This window comes from Ammodytes marinus (assembly GCF_949987685.1).
Source record: "Ammodytes marinus genome assembly, chromosome: 11".
NCBI lineage: Eukaryota > Metazoa > Chordata > Actinopteri > Uranoscopiformes > Ammodytidae > Ammodytes > Ammodytes marinus.
The window spans coordinates 23,682,866-23,702,578 of record NC_137215.1 but is presented as its reverse complement, the minus strand read 5'-3'; the positions used below and the strand labels follow the sequence as shown (position 1 = coordinate 23,702,578).

The following is a 19,713-nucleotide window of genomic DNA, read 5'->3' as shown; positions in this document are numbered from 1 at the left end:
GCTTGTCTAAATGAGCTTTTGCATACTCCATGCAACTGTATCTGTGGCGTGGGCGCAGAAAGGGCTTCCTTCTCATCACCTGGCCATACAGATGTTTTGGTGCAAATTGCACTGATTTGTTGAACCATGTACAGATACACAATCTGCAGCCAGATGTTCTTGCAGGTCTTTGGAGGTGATCTTTGGGTTGTGTGCAACCATTCTCACAATCCGCCGCATATGCCGCTCTTGTACTTTTCTTGGTCTGCTAGACCTGGGTTTAACTGCAACTGTGCCTGTGTCCTTCCATTCCCTGACAACGTTCCTTACAGTAGAAATTGACAATTGAAACCTTTGGGAAAGCTTCTTGTAGCCTTCCCCTAAACCATGATAATGAATAATCTTTGTTTTTAAGATCGTTTGGGAGCAGTTTTGATGATCCCATTCTGTCTCACTTCAGCAGAGAGTCAAAGAGAAGTGCAACTTGCATTTAGGCACCTAAAATACATTTTCTCATGATTAAACAGACATTTCTATGAGGTTCAAGGCTTAACAACATAATCCAACCAACTTTGTGTTTAAATTCATCAGTTTTACATGCTGTTACAGGCATTAAAATCAACAAAACCACAAGGGTACCCATATTTTTGCACAGCCAGTTTTTCACATTTTATTTTATTTCATACAACCAAATACTGCTTTTCAAAAAATCTTTGTTTGGAAAACATCCCAGTACTTAGCTGTTCCTGGTAAATTAAAGACATACCACCTTTATATATTTTTTGTGAAAGCAGAGTCAATTATAATGCCGGCTGAGAGGGGTTCCCAAACTTTTTCATATGATTGTATATAATACATATACTGTATATGTATGCATGTTGCTTGGTTTCTGCTTTTAAGTCCAGTATATCTATCCACACTCTCTTCCAATGTCAGTGTTAGCTGTTAGAGCAGCTGCCTTGCTAAATGTAGCTGTATTTTTGTAGGAGCTGCTTTGTTGGTACCGGGATTATTACACACACTGTGATGTGTGAAGGAAATACACTTTTTTGTCTGTTCTTTTTTGTGTGACTCATCTAAGCCACTGTTCTTGTAAAGTAATGAAAAACTGGAGTCAAGAGAGCTTCATTTAATTGAGCTGAGAGATTCCAATTTGACTGACTGACCTTTTTTCTTTTGCCATGTATGGGAAAAATAATGATCCTTCAGTTCTTACAGATTGGTTATAACGGATAGTTTAAGGTCCCCTGTTATGGGAGTTATGCAAATCTGTATTCAAATTCACTAGAGTGCACCAGTTGGAAATTGTACTGGTAGAAAATTGAAGCTGGATTCTTTATCTTGAATCACATTATGTTCAGTACCAGCTGTTGCCTTGCATGTTATGTATATACAAAGCTTTGGAACGTATATAAATATCCAATCACTGTGAACCTACTTCCACAGTGGGGTCCATATTGTATGAGTCAGGTGCAAAAGTTGGATCGGCAGGGTCTTTTTTTTTTTTTTTTTTTTTTTCTCTCAAAAATGTTAAGGATGGCCAAATGAGTAATGAAAAAAAATGACTTTTGAAGACAAACTCATATGGTTTTGGTTGCTAGGTGACAGTGGCACCAGCTGGCCATGGAACCCAGCAGTGCATGGACCCAAAATAAATATTGCTTTGCCATATTCTGGTGGAGTCTATGAATACATTGCCACATAGCAGCTCAGAAATGAACTGAATGTGAATTTGTAACAGAGTGTTTTTGCTGTGAGTTTGCTGTGTACCAACATCCTTTCTTGATCTCCCTGTTCACTGCTGCCTTTAAGCTTCTCCTCCGACACCACTCATCACTGCAATGCTGTCAAACCACATCTGATTTGCTAATGAGTGTGAATGCACTTTTGAAGCGCATGTTATTGATGTAATAATGAAGGAGCGCTGGTAATCCATATATGGCCGCTTGCCAAGACTGTGACATGTGAGTTCACGACAAGGAAACCCACCAACTAACTGGCAGTATAATTGCAGTATATCTGAAGATTCCTATTTATATACATTACCTACAGTCACATTTCCAATAACCTTTTTTATTATACGGGTAAATCCCATTGAGACCGGAGACTCTTTTTAAGGGAGACTTGTTCCCATTCCCACGTTACCATTCAAACACAATAATACACCCGTAGCAGGCTAACTATCGGTAGCAATTTAGGGTTCAGTGTCTTGCTCAGTCACAGACAGACACGTGGCCGGGGGACGGGGGATCGAACCAACGACTCTGTAGTTGAGGGTCGACCGCCCTACCCCCTATGCCACAGCCGCCCAATAACTGAGATTGAGTAAATATTCCGCCAAAAAGCTTTTGTTTATAGAATAACTATTTTTGTTTCCATCTGTTATTATTTGCCTCATGAATGTCGAAGAAATCGAGTAAAATATCAACCTTTTTCCAGATACACACAAGCACACACTGTACAAACATTCACAAGCATTCACAATATTCACATACTGTACACAAATCAAAACACATACAAGATGCATTTACTCCTGTATGCCCTCAAAAGCTTTTTCTTAACCTATGTATTCTCCTTGGGATTGCGAATTTCAAGGCAAGGCACAGTAATGATTGTGCCCTGCAATCAAGCAGACAGTGGGACAGGTCAAGGATAGCTTTACTATTGTGGATCAATAGCTGGCCCCTCATTAGCTCTGTCTGCTACAACACCGCAGATCATATCCAGTGTCTGCTGCTGAGCATTTCTTAACAGGGACTTGGTTTGCAGTCAAAGGACGAGAAGGCAAGACATTTATTTGATTATTATTTCTGTGTAACTGACACATTTCAAATAAGTGGATTCCGTCTGCTTCAGTGGAATGTTTTACCTGTGGCTTTCCCAAGACCACATAGAGAACAACCCTTTTTACCCTATTATCAGAGAGTCTTCTTAGAATTGGATTTTATGTGAGGATAATGAGTTGATCATGGGGATTGGGAAATTGAGTGGGATTGCTAATTATGGAGTTAATGCTGTGGAACGAAACAGGGGATAGTGAGCGGCAGCTCTCCCAAGGTGAGAGCTGTGTGGGTGTGCACATCTGTACGAGTCCGTCCATGAGGATAACACATGCATGCGGGCGCACGTTGTTGAATTTCCGTATGCGGGTGTTCCACTGTTATGTACATTTACCGTGACTGGGAGGGAAATAAAAACATTATGAAACAGATGCCTCACAGGCCCCAGGTAAGCTGTGCTTTCTAGGTCTTATGGAAACTCATCAGCAGGAATCCAATCTCCCACACAAGCACACGCATATGTTTGCCAGTCACTTCACAGCGACCTCCAATTTCTTATTTTGTGCCAAAAATGTGCAATAATACACCAAGACAGTGGCACAGAGAAGGCAAAATGAAAGAGTCCACAAATATTTACAGCATGTTTTTTGGAACAATTGGTAATTTTCTTTATGTCACAGCAGTCCTATTAATCTTACAAGTAATTATTATTATTATTATTATTATTATTATTATTATTATTATTATTATTATTATTATTATTATTATTATTATTATTATTATATATTTTTTTTTTTTTTTTTTTTTTTTTTAGATTAATTGTTTACTCTATTGAGCGTCTGAAAAAATGTCCCAGGGGCCAAAACATGGTCTTCAAGTTGGCTTATATTTTTCAACACACATTTTAGAATCCAAAGATATGCCATTGACAGTAATTAAAAAAGGGGCAGCCTCATATTTGTGAAGCTCATAACATGATTAATCATTTATCAAAAATTAGGTGTAATTGATGTAGTTCTTAATGTTTTCTACTTTACGTCAACTAATTATTTTTCCACTGTGGTTTGTCTGGTTAAAGCTATAGTCCGTAACTTTTTCATATAAGTGCCAAACGAGTTGACACCAAGTTGACTAAGCCTATCAGCTCCACAAGACTCTCTCTTTATTTCTCGGTATGGCAGCATTAACAAACTGGTGTCGTCGTCCCCCCCCCCCCCCCCCCCCCCCCCCCACCGCTGAGAAAAAACCTGGACGTACAGGGGAAGGTATAAAATCCATGCGCGGTCACTAAAGGCTTACCTCATGTAGATGCACAAACAGTGTTGTCGTAATTACTCAGAATTCCTCATGGGGGCGACAGAAGTGACGTACTATAGCTTTAACACATTTGGCCGCATGTCAATTCTGCCTTGTTCCTATTTTCTGACTTGTTTCTCACTCTGCACCTGTGGCCATTATCTGAACTCTTCATCATTTCCCCTTTCATTCCACTCTCATCAACACTTAAACCCATCAGCCGACGAAGCACTTCCCTATTCTAACCTGAGCGCCCCTCCCTCACTGCCCACCAGATGGCAGAAGGACTGATCCATCACTGTTTGTGAAGAGTGTCACGTTGGGCACGCCTATCCTGGCATATCGCGCGGTGCCTGGGGTGTGTCCCCTGTGCCAGGGATGGTAAGGCATGTCAGCTGTTGTGCCTCCAGCGTGCCGCAGCTGCAGATGCTTCCCATTTGCAGGTTAATATATTGGGGGGAAGAGTTGTGTCAAAGCGCCGGTGAGTGAAGCAAGCAAGCCAGCCATCCAATTAAAGCCGAACAGATTAGTGCAGGCTTTTTCTACAACGCAAGGTCAGAGTGACAGCCCCCAGGTTGGTGCGCGAAACATTTACAAAGCGCAAGTAGTTGTGTGTCCATGAGTGGGTTGGGGTTTACAATGTTCTTACTGTGAAAATCCTGTTGTTGTTTTCTGTGGTTGTCCGTCTCTGGCAGGCGTATGGGGAGATGCTGGCCACAGGAGGGGGTGTAGAAACTTCTGGCAATGTTTCCTGTGTACAAAGATTTAAAAAAAGAGACACAGATGAACTCACACATTGGCTACACAAACACTCACACACTGTATCCCCTTTGTTCCTGAGCGTTTTGCACATGGTTAAAAGGCTAAATGTGACTAAGGCTAAATGTGACTAAGGCTACTTCTGACTATAGCACAGAGCCAAGAGTTCAAATTGAATTACTTAAGCAATGTAGCCGTTTGCCTTGGAGAAGTTATTTTTACGACTGTGCGTCTCCAGGGCAACGGGGGCTAATGACACTCATCTCACAGTCTGGTGGCATCCAAATCCATTACACTACCTAACCCGTGGCATTACAAATCTGCGTGCCATCATCCAATTTGCCTCCTGTAAATTGCCTTTTCATTCTACGAAGAACCGGTTCCCCCCATTTGTAATGTATGCGTCGAAAGGATTACCAAAGTAATGTTAATATTCATGCAGACAATTAGACGTCACAAAAGGGAACATGGTGTCCTCAATATTTCCCATGGATTGAGTTGGAGAATGATACGGGGAAGGGAAGAAAAGGAGAGGAAGATGGAGAGATTGTCCCAATGCCCACAGTGTTGACTGGGACCAAACTTGGAGAAGGAAAAGGGTGTTGGGGTGTGTGTGTGTGTGTGTGGGGGGTGGGGGAGGGTGGGGGGTCTCAAAAAGATAATGAAAAGAGCTACCAGCTCCTCACACTGCTGGGCTGAATCAATCAGAAAGGGATGCAAAAAGAAAAAAATATGTTCATCATTTATTCTCTGCCAGCCAGGAGCCTTTCCCGTTCGAATCACTTATGAATATATTTCACGGCACACTTTTTCTGCCAATCAAAAGTATAAACTATCATAGAAATTCCCCAACTGAGGCGCTCGTGGTGTAGGTGTTAGAGCGCTCCCCCCCCCCCCCCCCCCACCCCCCCTCATAGAGGCTCAGTCCTCAACGTAGCAGGCACGTGTTGGAACACCCCCCCCCCCACACACACACACACACACACACAAAAAAAATTATTCCCCAACTGCCCTTTTCATAAATACAACAGAGGGTTCTTTTCCATAACTTCTTTTTACCGCCTCCGCTGCAGTTTGTTTAATCCAATATGGGACTGTGGGTCCATGGAGACAAGCGTGTGTGTGCATCAGCATGCAGAGGTTGGTTTTCCCCCCCATCTGTGCTCTGTTATTACACAGGCCTTTAACTGTGTGGAAGGTAAAGCTCTCAGACTGATCTCAGAGGCAGCGTTTCTCCCTCCTGGCCTTGTCCCCAGTGTCCTCTCCACCTTTAGCTGTGTGGCTCAGATGTAACTAAGCTAATGTGTGGAGTCGGCACGCTGCACCATGCCATCTGCTGGAATGAATAGGCATGTTAGCATCGAAGGACCTTTTCCCCACTCACGTGCACCTCCTCTGAACCGTAAAGACACTTCCATGATGTTCCTGAATCCATGTTAACGCCTGTCACAAAGTGCACTCTCAGGTGGGCTGAGGATACCTGTCAAGTCTAGGGTCACAGAGGTTCCAGAGGCTCTTAAGGGAGGCTGCTTTCCCCTACACCCACACCCCTATCTCCTCCTCCATAGAATAAGACTTTTATGTAGTCTTCAGGTTGATGTAATCTTATGTTGTGCTTATTTTTTTATATAATTTTTTTCTTAATGTTTTTTATTATGCAATTGTATTAGTGTCAAACTGTTTTAAAGCTAAAGTAGGTAACTTTTGTTGCCCCCATTGATTTTACTCCTTCTGCTGTACCACCAGGGTTTTTTTTCTCAGCAGTAGAACCAACAACTGAAACATTTCTTGGGGACTTCTCCGGAATTTTTTCAGAGCACCTGCGCCAGTTTCGGGGTGGGGGGAGGGGGGGGGGGGGTCGCCACCAGTTTGTAAACCATACAAACCATACTGAGAAATAGAGACTTTTGTGGAGCTGATAGGCTCAATCAACTGTGTCAACTCATTTGGCAATGGCTTGAATGTCACCAACATTCATTCATATGAAAAGTTTACGCACTGTAGCTTTAAGTAAAGTTTTATTTTTGGTATTGTATTATTGTTGTAATGTTTATTATTATCATCATTGTTATTGTTGCTGTTTGTTATTCTTTTATCATTTTAATTACTCGTATCTTATTGCTTTGCATGCATTTGTCTCCACATCCATTGCATGTGACTTCTCTGAAAGGTGCTATATAAATACACTTTGATTGATTAATGGGTTGATAGATGCCCAGCCCACCTGTCTCCTTTCTAGGGAAGGCAGACATGTTCACAAGCAAGATGCCAACTAAATTCCTGGCAATTATTTCCATTTGCGCTCTTTTCAAGCTATTAGTCTTTAACACCTCACTGCTTAAATATGCTTAAACAGCTTATATGACAGTCAGCAACTAATGTTACATTATAGATACAAATATTACATTTCAACGGGTTTAATACTTGAGAAAATGCCTCCCTGACTTGCCGTAGAATATTTATATGAGCGTAAAATACGTCGCCTTTTCACACTATCAAAAAGAGCTGCAGGCAAATGCCCAAGAAGTATCCTGTTCGGGGGAATATTTTATCCCTACACGGTGGCTCCTTAAATGGATTTATGACTCATAAAAACAAACTACTGCATGCGCCGCCACGCGCGTAAAGGCCACCGAGCGTTTCCTCGTTCGCTTCAGAGGGGAATCACAAAACAAGGGGAGAAGTTGGCGTTTCCTGGGGAGATGGGTCAATAAATGTCAGCATGGCATCATTAGCCCCCGTCACTTAATGGTTTCATGCGGCAAGGAGTGTGTGCCATTGCATGTGCCACACTCTCTTAGAACAAGACAAAAAGCATTTATTTATTTATTTATTTATTTATTTATTTATTTATTTATTTATTTATTTATTTATTTATTTATTTATTTATTTATTTATTTATTTATTTATTTATTTATTTATTTATTTATTTATTTATTTATTTATTTATTTATTTTTATGGAGGCACAAAAGCAGTGAATGTCAGTGTGACCGTCAAAAGAGGAGTCAGCGATTCTGGACACACTGTCAAAATCACTTGTCTGGTTTTAATACAGCCCAGGCTCTGTAAACTGGTATGTTGCTAGCTACGGTGGGTCACCATTGTTTACATACCCTTTGTCTACATACCAGATTTAAGAACCTTTTTTTTTTCAGAGCATTCAATGTACGGACAGGTAGCGGATCATGTGTAGATCTACCCTGGCTTTGACAAAAAGTGATTTTGACAACAAGCATTCTCCAGAATGGCTGACTTCACCTTTCACGCCGTCATAGGCTCCACAGGCTTAGGAGCAAAACATAGATGGAGCTTGGCAAACGTGACTTCAGGAGTCAAGGGTTTCCATATTTATTTATCCTGGATCCATATGCTGCTAAGCCAAAGCCCATCATAACAAGCTCCACAAGGGGGAATGTTTCCGTGTGTATTCAGTCTGTGAGCTGCCCTGAGCTCCTGCCATCCAGCTGATGGGTCTGTTTGACAGGTGAAGAGTGGTGATACGAGCAGAGGCAGAGGGAACTTAGATGTGTTGTCTTAAGTGTGAGCTCCCTGTCTGGAGCTTGACATTGTAGATTTGCAGGGAGGAGAAGAAGAAGCTCTCCACGTCCCTGTTAGTACTGTAGAAGGAAAGCCTTTTTTACTGATTTCCATACCTAAAAATCACCACCGGATGTAGAAGGTCATTCAGATATTTTTCAGCATGCTGCAGCTGACGTTGGGACATCATAAACATGTTTTCTGTCATACTCAATAGCAGGGACGTATTGGTAGTTGAACGCAGCCTATGTTTCTATTCTCTTCAGTATTTATGTTCTCCTGTGGTAACATACTCGATCTTAGAGCCATGTAGTGCTCAACCTATACTGTATGTATCTTGACATTTCTGTGCGTTGCGACACACACACACACACTAACCTGAATGCGGTGTCTGGTCTCCACATCAACTGGCCTCCCCTCTCTCATACTGTCAGTGAACCAGCTGATGTCCAACATGTGTACGTTGCGTAGAATTTTAGGAGTGCACTGCTTTAGCCACTGCCACACCGATGGAGCCTGGATGTCCTCCGAGACCACGTGAGTGACCTCGTCGCTGTAGAGGAAAAAGGAGGGGGGTCATGATTCAGTTCATGGTTTGATTCCATCCTGCCAGAGCTCGTGAGCAGTGGTAATGTGATAGTTGATTCAGTCTAAAACTGAGTGAAAGTACTAACAGTTGAAAGCTTCTTTGTAGGAACCAAACTAATCGTTGCAATGGAATTGTTGCAACAAGGCACTCTCAGTTTAAAAACACAAATATTTCACATTACAAATAGCCAATGCAAAATTTAAATTATGAATATTCAGTGCACATCCTTATGATGTCATAAGGGGAGAAGCCACACACCTCATTGCCAACCTAATTTAGCACTCAACCTGTGATAAGCACACACCCAGATTACCCTAAATCTAACTGGCAGTTTGATTCAAAGGGGGCTTTTTGGAAGGTGGGGCTTAAAGGGAAAGGCCCTAAAACAGAGTGTTTCAGAAAGAGGCTGAAAATAGGAGGTTCAACAATGGCACTGTGAGAAATATAAAGGTTCTTTTGTACAGTACACCATGAAAGCAGTTTTTAGTAAAAACCCAAATGACAATGTTGAACCTGAAAATTGACATAAAAGGTCACCTTCAATACAAAAAAATGTGCAGACAAGAGCCTGTATTCATGGATTACACGGATTCCCAGAATACTTTGAATCGTTTTATTGAAATATTCCCTTCAGTGCTTGATGTAACAAAAAATAACTCTCCTGCCTTGGTCTCAGTGGCCTTTGGAGATCGCAGAGGTTCAAGTGAAGCTTTTTGAAATGCTGCTCAGATCCCGGCATCACGGTCTCGCCCGTGCTGTTCTGGGATCAGCACTGGGGAAACAACAATCAGCTCCGGCCCTCAGAGCTTTCCCTCACACTGTTTGAAAGCTGAACCCATTCAAGCAATGCCTCCCCACAGCTCCACAGAGACTTTCTCAACAGACTTTTTATCATCGCCTCCTCCCCTCTGCATCCTGCCACCGAGTCTAACTAACATACCCAATCAGGGCGCCCAGCCGTGCATGATTACCCTCCTCAGCATGCTCCTCCTCCTCCACTCTCATGCCGTGGCTAAATCAATGGATAGACTCCTTAAGAGATGGCCCAGCAGAGCCCAGGCTGAGGCCTAATTGGCCAAATCACTGGCGAAACTAATCCTCTGTCTATCTGCTCGGCATACCAGTACGGCCACAGAAGGTCCGTGTTTCAAATAAAAACCCTTTCCAGCTCAAAGGCATGGACAAAATACCCATTGGAGGCATTTAAAGGAGAACAGCAGTGATCACCAAAAGCTTAAAGTCATTTGCAGTGAACAGTTGTAATAGAGATTTGGCTCTTAGGGTTGATTTCCCTCTAAAATCACAAGAGGTTGAGTCGCTATGTTGGAAGATTGAAGACGGTAAAGGGGGAAAAAAAACTCTCTCCACGTGCCATGTTTACCTAGATTAAATCCAACCCCCTGAATTTGGATCCTTATTTTATGCGTAGCCGCACAGAATGTAGAACAGAAGATTGACATGCAAATGAGCAAGAACACAAAACCCAGCAACAGATTGTGCTTCCCAGAAACAGTGGGACCGAGCCCAGACAAAAGGACGGGCTAAAGTCAACGGGCTTTGATATGGAGAACTCTCCCCAGTCGTCTCTCTGTGCCTCTGTTCATGTCAGCAGCTTCCCTCACATTCTTTCAGTCAAAACCAACAGGCAGATCAAAGAATACAGTTTGTCCATAACAGATTTTTTTTTTACCATGGCAACATTTGCTTTTATAGTAACAGCCACTCCCATGAGAGATCTTCAATGACATATACATTACCATTATCAGCAGGACATTTTTACTTTTGCAACTCACTCAAGAAAATACTATTAGAACATTTGATTTTTTTGTTCAGTGTATTGTATTTTTTTTTTAAATAATGGCTGTTAAAGATGGTTGTTTAGGAGAAATATATAGACTCAAACAGACAAGGTTTAGTAAAATTAACCACTTAATGCACATGTTGTACATTTTTATAAAATCTAAAGAATTGACCAGTGCTTGGAAAAACAATGTTTTTGCCTGCAGTGTCTGGCATTACAGTTTTAATTTGTATTGCTAACCCACAGTGGGCACAACTGGAGCTAAACGTTCAAAAGTCTAACTACAGTCTGGACAGCAGCGGTTCATATGGACCAAACTGTATCTCTTAAGTGAAAACAGTTTTCAAAACTCTACACACTTATCCCATGGCTTAACCACAGCCTGCACAACACTGCGGATTTCCAGCACTTTGTTCAAATGCTAACACATTGCTGTCAAAAGACACATTCAAAACAGAATGGATTTCAGCCTGGTGCATTTCAAACAGTGCAGATGGCAATTTCTACTGAAACACTAAGAAGGGTGTATTGTTTTAGACTTGTTGGATAATATATACTTTACAGTATATCTGGGAAACTGAGAAATACTTTTTGTGTGGAAATGGACCAATGAAGACAGGTTGTTGGAGGGAGAAGAGTGGCAGGGAGAGTGTGAATACTTGGAGGAAGACCTATAAGACATAGAGCTGTATTTTCTGAAGAAATACAGGAAGGGCTACACAGAGACCCTGTTGTGAATTATGGTGTCTCTGAGAGAGGCAGAGTTGAGGGTGCAACCCAATCTGCAAAGATCTAAAGTTGCATCTGTAATGCAAATTTTTCACCGAACAAACAGGTGAGAGTTGCATCCTTACAGAAAATGACAACATTACAGGAATTGATTTTTGTATTGCAATTATAGAATATTTACGCAGATCTATACTAAAAGTTTTACGGTAAATTATATATTTACAATAGGACCCAAAGGCTGCACCCAGCAGGAGGAAGAGGAAGGATATTTTCAGATTAGCATTCACAGGGAAATGCTATTGATGCAATAAAACAAAGAGATTACTGTAAAGATAGTGTGCTGGCTGATAATGATACGTATATTTGGAAAAGTTATAAATAACATTTCAAATATAAAAAAATAGTGTTACAAAATACAGATACTCATAAGAAAGAATATAACTCTTTTCTTTCTAACCTTAACGTTACTTATGGACCCAGATGGTATTGTAAAAAATTGGTATTGTGTCATGTCAACAGTAATTTATTGATGGTCCCTAAGTCGACTCACTCCAAGGCCCCCAAGCCCCAAGCTGAGGGTGGGGAGGTGAACTTGAAACTTACTTCAGCGCGGCCATTCTTGAAAGAGCGTTTATTGCAGCTCATCAATCAGCCAGGACAAACAAGTCGATATTTGGATCCATGTCCATGTGCATCAGACATGAAATTAGGTCGAGGGGAGACTGGTGTGTTTTGTGTGTGTGTGTATGCGTGTGTGTGTGTGTGTGTGTGTGTGTGTGTGTGTGTGTGTGTGTGTGTGTGTGTGTGTGTGTATGTGTGTGTGTGTGTGTGTGTGTGTGTGTGTGTGTGTGTGCATGTCTGTGTGTGCATTTCTGTGTGTGTATGTGTGTGCACTTTCCTTTATGTCCAGCGGAATGCACACTGTGTTTCAGACCATATGCTCAAGGCAATGTACCTATAAGACCACAGACACAGGAGGTGTTGCTATCGAACTGCAGCTGATATCAGTTGTGTCGGCTTGCAGAATTAATGTCAGTTTGAGGCAGGCACGCTCTACTTCCTGTCGTTGGTTTCAAACAATTATATCAAGCCAAGTGTAACCGTAGGAGCGCTCAAGCTGCGTTTCTGGGAATGCTGCCATGGCCAAGCCGGCGAGCGGCTGGCATGCACACTTAAACGCGCATTTAAACACTCACATACACACACACACACACACACACCCTGTGTTGGTTATACTATGACCGTGAGGACCTTGAATTTACCTAAATCACATACTAACTTTTTTTTTTTAAATTAAACTTAAGGGTACTTAAATTTGGAAAAACTCAAATCGATTTTTGCAAAAGTTAGAGGCAGAGCAAGTCAAACACAACTTCTCACCATAGAAGCTCAAAGTCTGAATTTGAGCTGCCCAGTCCCCCTGAAAAACAAAGCCGGCTTTTGAAAATGGAAGGTTGCATCAACAGTATCCCTAGGCGTCAAAGGAACCTGACTTTGTAGCCTTGTGGGTTTCACGCAGAGGGCCTCTGCTGTGTTCACAGTTTGCGATTTAAAAGATACTTTCAATTACTGACCGAAGAAAGAAAGACGGCACGCTGCTTCTGTAATTATCGCACAATAGATGAATCATCATCGCAAGCTCAGAAGCTCCCAGAACATGTCTCCTTGCAGTGTGTTTCAAAGAAAGAACAAAAAAAAACATTTGCCAAACTCATTAAAAAAGTTTGTGTTTGCTCTCTTATCTTTCTGCCAGTGTTTCAAGTCTTCTCACTCTGCCAACCAAATGTAGCAGGGTTAGCCAATTTCTTCCCCTTCCTAAACGTATTTATGTAGGCACTGTGAGTTATGGCTCACGGGGGATAAATCCACTAAGGTGTAGGGCAGACAGGATGGATGCCCCACACTTGCCCATTAAGTATTCATGAGACAATAGTGGCCCTCTAATTAGTTAATTGGACCATAGCTTTTCAAAGAAATCGTGTTTTTGAATGGCACAAAGTCATAGTGACTATTTCAACAGCGTTCTTCTCTTTACGATAATGTCAGTTTAAAGGTGGAGTCAGCAAATCTGGAGAATGCTTGTCAAAATCGATTTCTGTCACACATACGTACAAGTAAGCGATCGTGAGGAGATATTCACTGAGTTTGACAAAAAGCATTCTCCAGAATTGTCGACTCCGTTAACTGCCTGATCTGTCTTTTTTCTTAAAAAATCTTAGGCCTGAAGGTTGGAATTCAAGATGCTGCACAAAGAATGATGATTGATGAGCTGGGCTGCTAGACAGTGAAACCATGCTCCACAAGGCCTTTAAATAGTATTGGGACCTTCCATTTCATCAGGGTTACAATAGAGGCCGCCAAAGCCAAACCCACAAGGTCAAAACACTCTGGATGGATCATAAGCGAACACATCCCAGAAAATACTCCAACAGTCATCTGGCATCCCTCTGAGCTCAAAGTTATAGCGCGTTCCCCTGAGCTTCACATTATTGGGAAAAGCTTTTAGGGGGCACAGAGAGAGCCTTGTGTAGCCACTCAGTGAACAACAAAATGGAAAACTATTTTCTTTCCAACCTGAGGACGTCTTCCACAATAAAGCCCTTGGACCTGGCCAGCTGGGTCAGAAAGCTTCTCCTGCTGTGGCCCATCTTCCTCTCCACCAGGTACATCCTGACATCCTCAAACTTCACCCCCTCACGCCCGGGTACCACGGCTTCCGCTGGCCTCGACCTCTTCCTCACACCAGGCACAGCAGCAGCATGCAACATCTCTTTTCTTCTGCAACTCTAGGAATTTCTGAAGCATTTTTTGGTTTGTTGTGCACCACTTATATTTCCATCCAGGAATAACACCCACTTTGGCAATGCCACAGTTTTTTGTTTTGTTATTGACAGTTGTGGCTGTTTGTTTATGACAGTGTGTCAGTTAGAGAAGGGTTGGTGAGAGTTGGGCAGACAGGAAAAGCCTCTGGCAACAGGTGTTGAAGATTTGGTGTTTACCATGAAACCACCTGCCAAGATTGAATGATTGATGATGGGAGAAAATAAAGATAAAAACACACTTTTGGCATGGCATCCCATCACTTCCAGTAAAAAAGTTGCTCTGCAAACACATGCTAAATAGAGGAAGTAAACACTTCACCGATTCCAGTTTCTTCTAAAAGCTAAAGTACAACACTTATGTCGCCCCCATGAGGAATTCTGAGTAAATACAACAACACTGTCTTAATAGACCCCAGGTGTATTGGCTGAAGCTGTGATGTAGCAATCAATACACACTGTATGTGTATGTGTTTTTGTCTGCACAGATAACTGGCACAACAAAGCCTCCACCCTGAAACATGAATAATTTTCAGAAAATCCTTATTGAGCAGACTTTAGGGCAGATAAGCCTGGGAGATATTGAGGAAATATTTCCATGATGCAATATTCCTCCTAAAATGGAATCAGTTCATGGTCAGTGAATAATGAATAGCCGAGTGGATCGTTGATCTCATTTGTTAACGTAGCAAGAAAGGTATATAAATGGCCTCTGAGAAGATGCATATGAATAAATGCTTCTGTAGGCATGCCAATGTGCCGGAGGTATTGCAGAAGTATTAGACTCCTAAAAATAGAAAATAATAGGAAGTTATTAACCCATGCTTCAGCTATTTGCATAAAATCCTCTTTTAGCGAGCAATTACAACAACACTGTCGACACATCTATGAGGTAAGCCTTCGTGATCTCGCACGGATTTTATACCTTCTGCTGGCCATGCCAGCTTTGAAAACAAAGCCGGTGAGTGTTGACGGACGTGGGCGCACGGAGCAAAACCGTAAGACAACGCACGCACAGCCAGTGGAATTCCGGAGTCAGGGGACTGACACCAGTTTGTAAACTATGCCATACTGAGAAATACAGAGAGAGTTTTGTGGAGCTGATAGGCTTATTCAACTTTGGGTCAACTCGTTTGCCGATGGCTTGAACGTAACCGACATTCATTTATGTGGGAAAAGTTATGCACTATAGCTTTAAGAAAGCTGCTCAAAAGTTTCCACGCACTTGTAGAACTCCACTCTCTTGGCCGAAGTAGAAGCCTCACTCCTGGGATACGCCTGAATTCCGGTCACCTCAGAAACCCCTCACAGCTGTCCTGCCATTTCCGCTCGGTCTCGCCACTCACCGTCTTATTATGTCCGCACCAAGTCTGCACCATCTGCTCCACCGCTTTAATTAGCTCAACGCCTCCAACCAGAGCTTTTGTGGGCCATTTCCCCTGAGGTCCCACTATAGCTCACACTCGGCCCATGCACACACACGAGTACTGTACTGTATATGAAAGCCACTGATGATAAGGAACATTTATCCGGGGAGGGGAACTGCATATGCAGTGGTCAACTCATACATTAATCCTTCTGTTCCCAAAGAGCTGATTAACGAGGAGCCATTGTGCTCTCTACTACACAGGTCAACAATGTGAAAAAAATTGGTTAAAATCTCTGTCTCTTCAGTAATTACCTACAACAATGTGTCCGCATCAGTAGAACCCAATAGGATGATTTGTTGATTAAGGTGAATCATTACATTCCTTGAATTTAAAATGCAATTACCAGAAGCCTCTGTTCATTTCTTCCCTTTGCTAAGCACACCTTGGCCCTGTCTGTCTAGACAGGATTTATTACGCTGCTCTCATTAGCACGCAGTTCCGAGGGTTAACAGGTGTCGCCGGGCACTCGTGACTAATTGTTTGACTATTTACCCCGGCCAATCACTCAGCTGTATATGAGGGTGCTGCTGGCCTCCATCCAGACTGAGACCGATGGAAGTCTAACCATCACCAAGACAAATGGCTTTGGCGCTGCCGGTAGCCATCACTGCCAGAGCATTGAACCCAATTTGTCATCTCCAGCTTTTCTTAAGTGGCTCCGTGGGTCCGCAATAAAATAGAGTCAGATAGTTGTTTAGACTCTTCGTACATGGTCAGTTGGGTATAGAAAGGACAATGTGACAGAACGGGAGACTGTGAACCAGATATGGTAGGCTACTCCTAAACATACTAAACATGTCAGGTTGAATTTGGGGGAACTATAACACAATGCAAAATACATGATTGGTAAATAAATAATGAGTACATTTACTCCAAAAGAGTAGTGCTCTGTTCTGACTCCAGCACACCTGTAGAAAATAACAAACACACACACACACACACACACACACACATACTGTATATAGGGAGAGCCACTGAGAGAGTGGCATTAATTAGCACGGCATAGAATTAGAGCCTGAATGCTTATCACCTGGTTCTCAAATTAATGGTGTAAAACAATGGGGCGAGGGAGTCATTATTGCAGTAAATACCCAACACTGAATAGAGAGGCTAAAAATTGTTCCACCTCAAAGTTGCAACACTAAACTACTACTACTACAATATTATGTCAGTAATACTGATAAACTAATATGTCATAACACTCTGAAGAGCTCAAGTCTGCTTGCTACTTCTGCTTCAAGACTACTTCTGTACCTTGAATGGTGGACTTTTTTTTTTTTTTTTTTAGATATTTTTCGGCATGTTTATGCTTTATTGATAGTGTAGAGACTGAGTTGAAATGGGGCAGAGAGGGGAGTGACATGCAGAGAACGACCGCGGGCTGGAATCGAACCCGGGTCCGCTGCTGGCCAAGGCCCATGGGGGGGACGCCCTACCAACTGAACTAAGGGCGCCCCCTGAATGGTGGACTTTTACTTGCAAAGGAGTCGTTTTATTTTTGTTTGCTTGTACCTTTTGCCGAAGTAAGTACATTTTCCTGATATGCTCACATACTTTTAATAAAGCTTTTCAATAGAGGAATTTTTCTCATTGTCGTATGAGCACTTTTTCTTTTCTAAAATGGTCTGAATAGCCTTCCTCCTACACCACTGTCCAGCAAACACAGAGAATCATTAGTATTCATTTATGTTCGTGTTTCTGGCAACTTGACAAATGTGGGTGTCAAGGGCAGCTTTTAAACAACTTAAGGGGAAAGGCATGGGTAAAAAACTGGAGGATTAGGGCTTAATAAGTGTCTTTCTGTATTGATGTAGATAGATAGATAGATAGATAGATAGATAGATAGATAGATAGATAGATAGATAGATAGATAGATAGATATATAGATAGATAGATAGATAGATAGATAGATAGATAGATAGATAGATAGATAGATAGATAGATAGATAGATAGATAGATAGATAGATAGATAGATAGATAGATAGATAGATAGATAGATAGATAGATAGATAGATAGATAGATAGATAGATAGATAGATAGATAGATAGATAGATAGATAGATAGATAGATAGATAGATAGATAGATAGATAGATAGATAGATAGATAGATAGATAGATAGATAGATAGATAGATAGATAGATAGAATAGAATGTTTCAGGTTGAGAGGGCTTCCTCGACAAAGCTAAACTGTGCTGGAGAAATACCCTGCTAACAAAACAAAGTGACATGAAGAGAAGTAATGGTTTCACTGGATGTACTTTCTCATTGATTTGCATGCGTTGAGGAACTGTAGTCTGGCTGTGGTTTAAAGTTAGATTCTTTATTCGTGGGAGTTTTCAATTTGCTGTTGGCTAATGAGAGGATCAAACACTTTACTCACCCCATTACTGAAAATAATTGGAAAACGTAGAAAATGAAGAAAATGCAATCTTCCATCTAGAAAAATTACGACTCTGTAGTTTAAATATACAAACACTGTTTCAGACCACAAAGGCTCCCATTCATCATAATAATCTTTAGTTTCTGGCTTAATAGGATAAGTTCAACATTTTGTGAAATATGCTTATTTAACCTACTGTAATGTATGGAGCTAGTGCCAGGAAAGCCACTGTAATAGAAGAAACAGTTAACCCTAAAGTGTAGTCTCCGCACCGGTTCGTAAATGTGCTATATAAATAAAGTTGACTTGACTTGAATTGACTTCATCACATAGGCCTATGTATGTGCTTATGACTACCGTATACAGTAGGTGTCAGGAAGGGGGGAAATGATTATGTTGGCACCTACCTGACATACCACCATGCCATCAAGCAATTGTGAATGTCGCACTTTGGTTGCTGGGTACTTTGAACACAATGGAGCTCTTAAGAAAAGACCGCTTTTCTCTCCTGCATTACAGCTAACAGTTATCATACTGACTGCTTCTGTCAGAAAGAGGCATTTTAAATGTGGTAGCTTACAAACCGGGACAATTTGGTAATGAATGATTAAAACTGGGGACTCGGGACACCAAGCTTGAAACCGGGAGCATTCTGGAAAAACTGTGATGTATGTTCAACACAGGCTAATGGTGAAGTCATATTTAGTTTTCAATCACATATCAGGTAGAATATTGTCCTGCTCATTATGATTCATATTTTGAAAAGGCCTACTAATTGATATCCAAAAATAATATTTATAAATTCTCCAATTTGGCTGCAGTAGTGGTTTCTCATATCCAATACTACATGACTTGATTGTGATAAAACAGGGGGAACACATTTAACATTAACACAGTTCATCATATGTTTCTCTCTTTCTTCTGGCATGCCCCGTCACAGTCACATTTCTTGAATCGGAAATGCCTGTCGATAAAAAAAGAAAATAAATTTCCCAGCTTACTCAAAATTTTGAATAGTTAAATGAAAACACTTGCTTCATTTGACTGTCATTAGATGAAGATAGCACAGCTTCAACAATATATCCTCCTATACATAAAGACTCCTCTTGGAAACAAAAATAACTGTACATTATTCATATTAATTCATGCACTCTGCCTGCCTGTAAAATGAAACCACATTATTATGAAACGTTTGTTTCACAAGGCTTCAACTGTGAGGAAGTCCCAGCTTCCCTTTTGTGGATGCCTCAGTGCAATCTTGGGAACAAGGTCAGATTTGAATTTTTTTGTTGAAAATACCACGAATAGTCACATTACTTATGGATGAGGGAGACGGAGAACATGTGTGGGGTTTCAATGAGGGGACCTCGTGTGTGCTTCTCTTTCCGTTGAAGCCGACTGCCTGTGTTGGAGCGTGACGGGTCAGGCTATTACTGTCCCTCCAATAGCACACTGCTGATCAGAGGTTCACCGTTGAGACCAAAAGAAATGAACCTGCCGTCCAGAGAGGAATGCGAGGGGTGGGACCAGGCACAGGTGGCCTTCCTCATGTCCAAGGTGAGTTAAAAAAAAAAAAAAAAAAACTGAGAGACAACGTCAGGCTCTATCAG

At 41.6% G+C, this 19,713-nt stretch overlaps 1 protein-coding gene across 1 annotated transcript in view; it reads right to left on the bottom strand.

Annotated features, from left to right (window-relative positions):
• The window catches only part of dntt (deoxynucleotidyltransferase, terminal), a gene marked incomplete at both ends in the record, with an annotated part of 80,676 nt that extends 66,437 nt beyond the window's left edge, over window positions 1-14,239 (bottom strand). The window contains 3 exons of the mRNA XM_080036463.1: window positions 4,705-4,806; window positions 8,731-8,905; window positions 14,046-14,239. Coding sequence (XP_079892589.1) covers window positions 4,705-4,806; window positions 8,731-8,905; window positions 14,046-14,239 — 471 coding nt within the window. The remainder of the gene's footprint in view (window positions 1-4,704; window positions 4,807-8,730; window positions 8,906-14,045) is intronic.
• Between the last annotated feature and the right edge of the window lie 5,474 nt (window positions 14,240-19,713).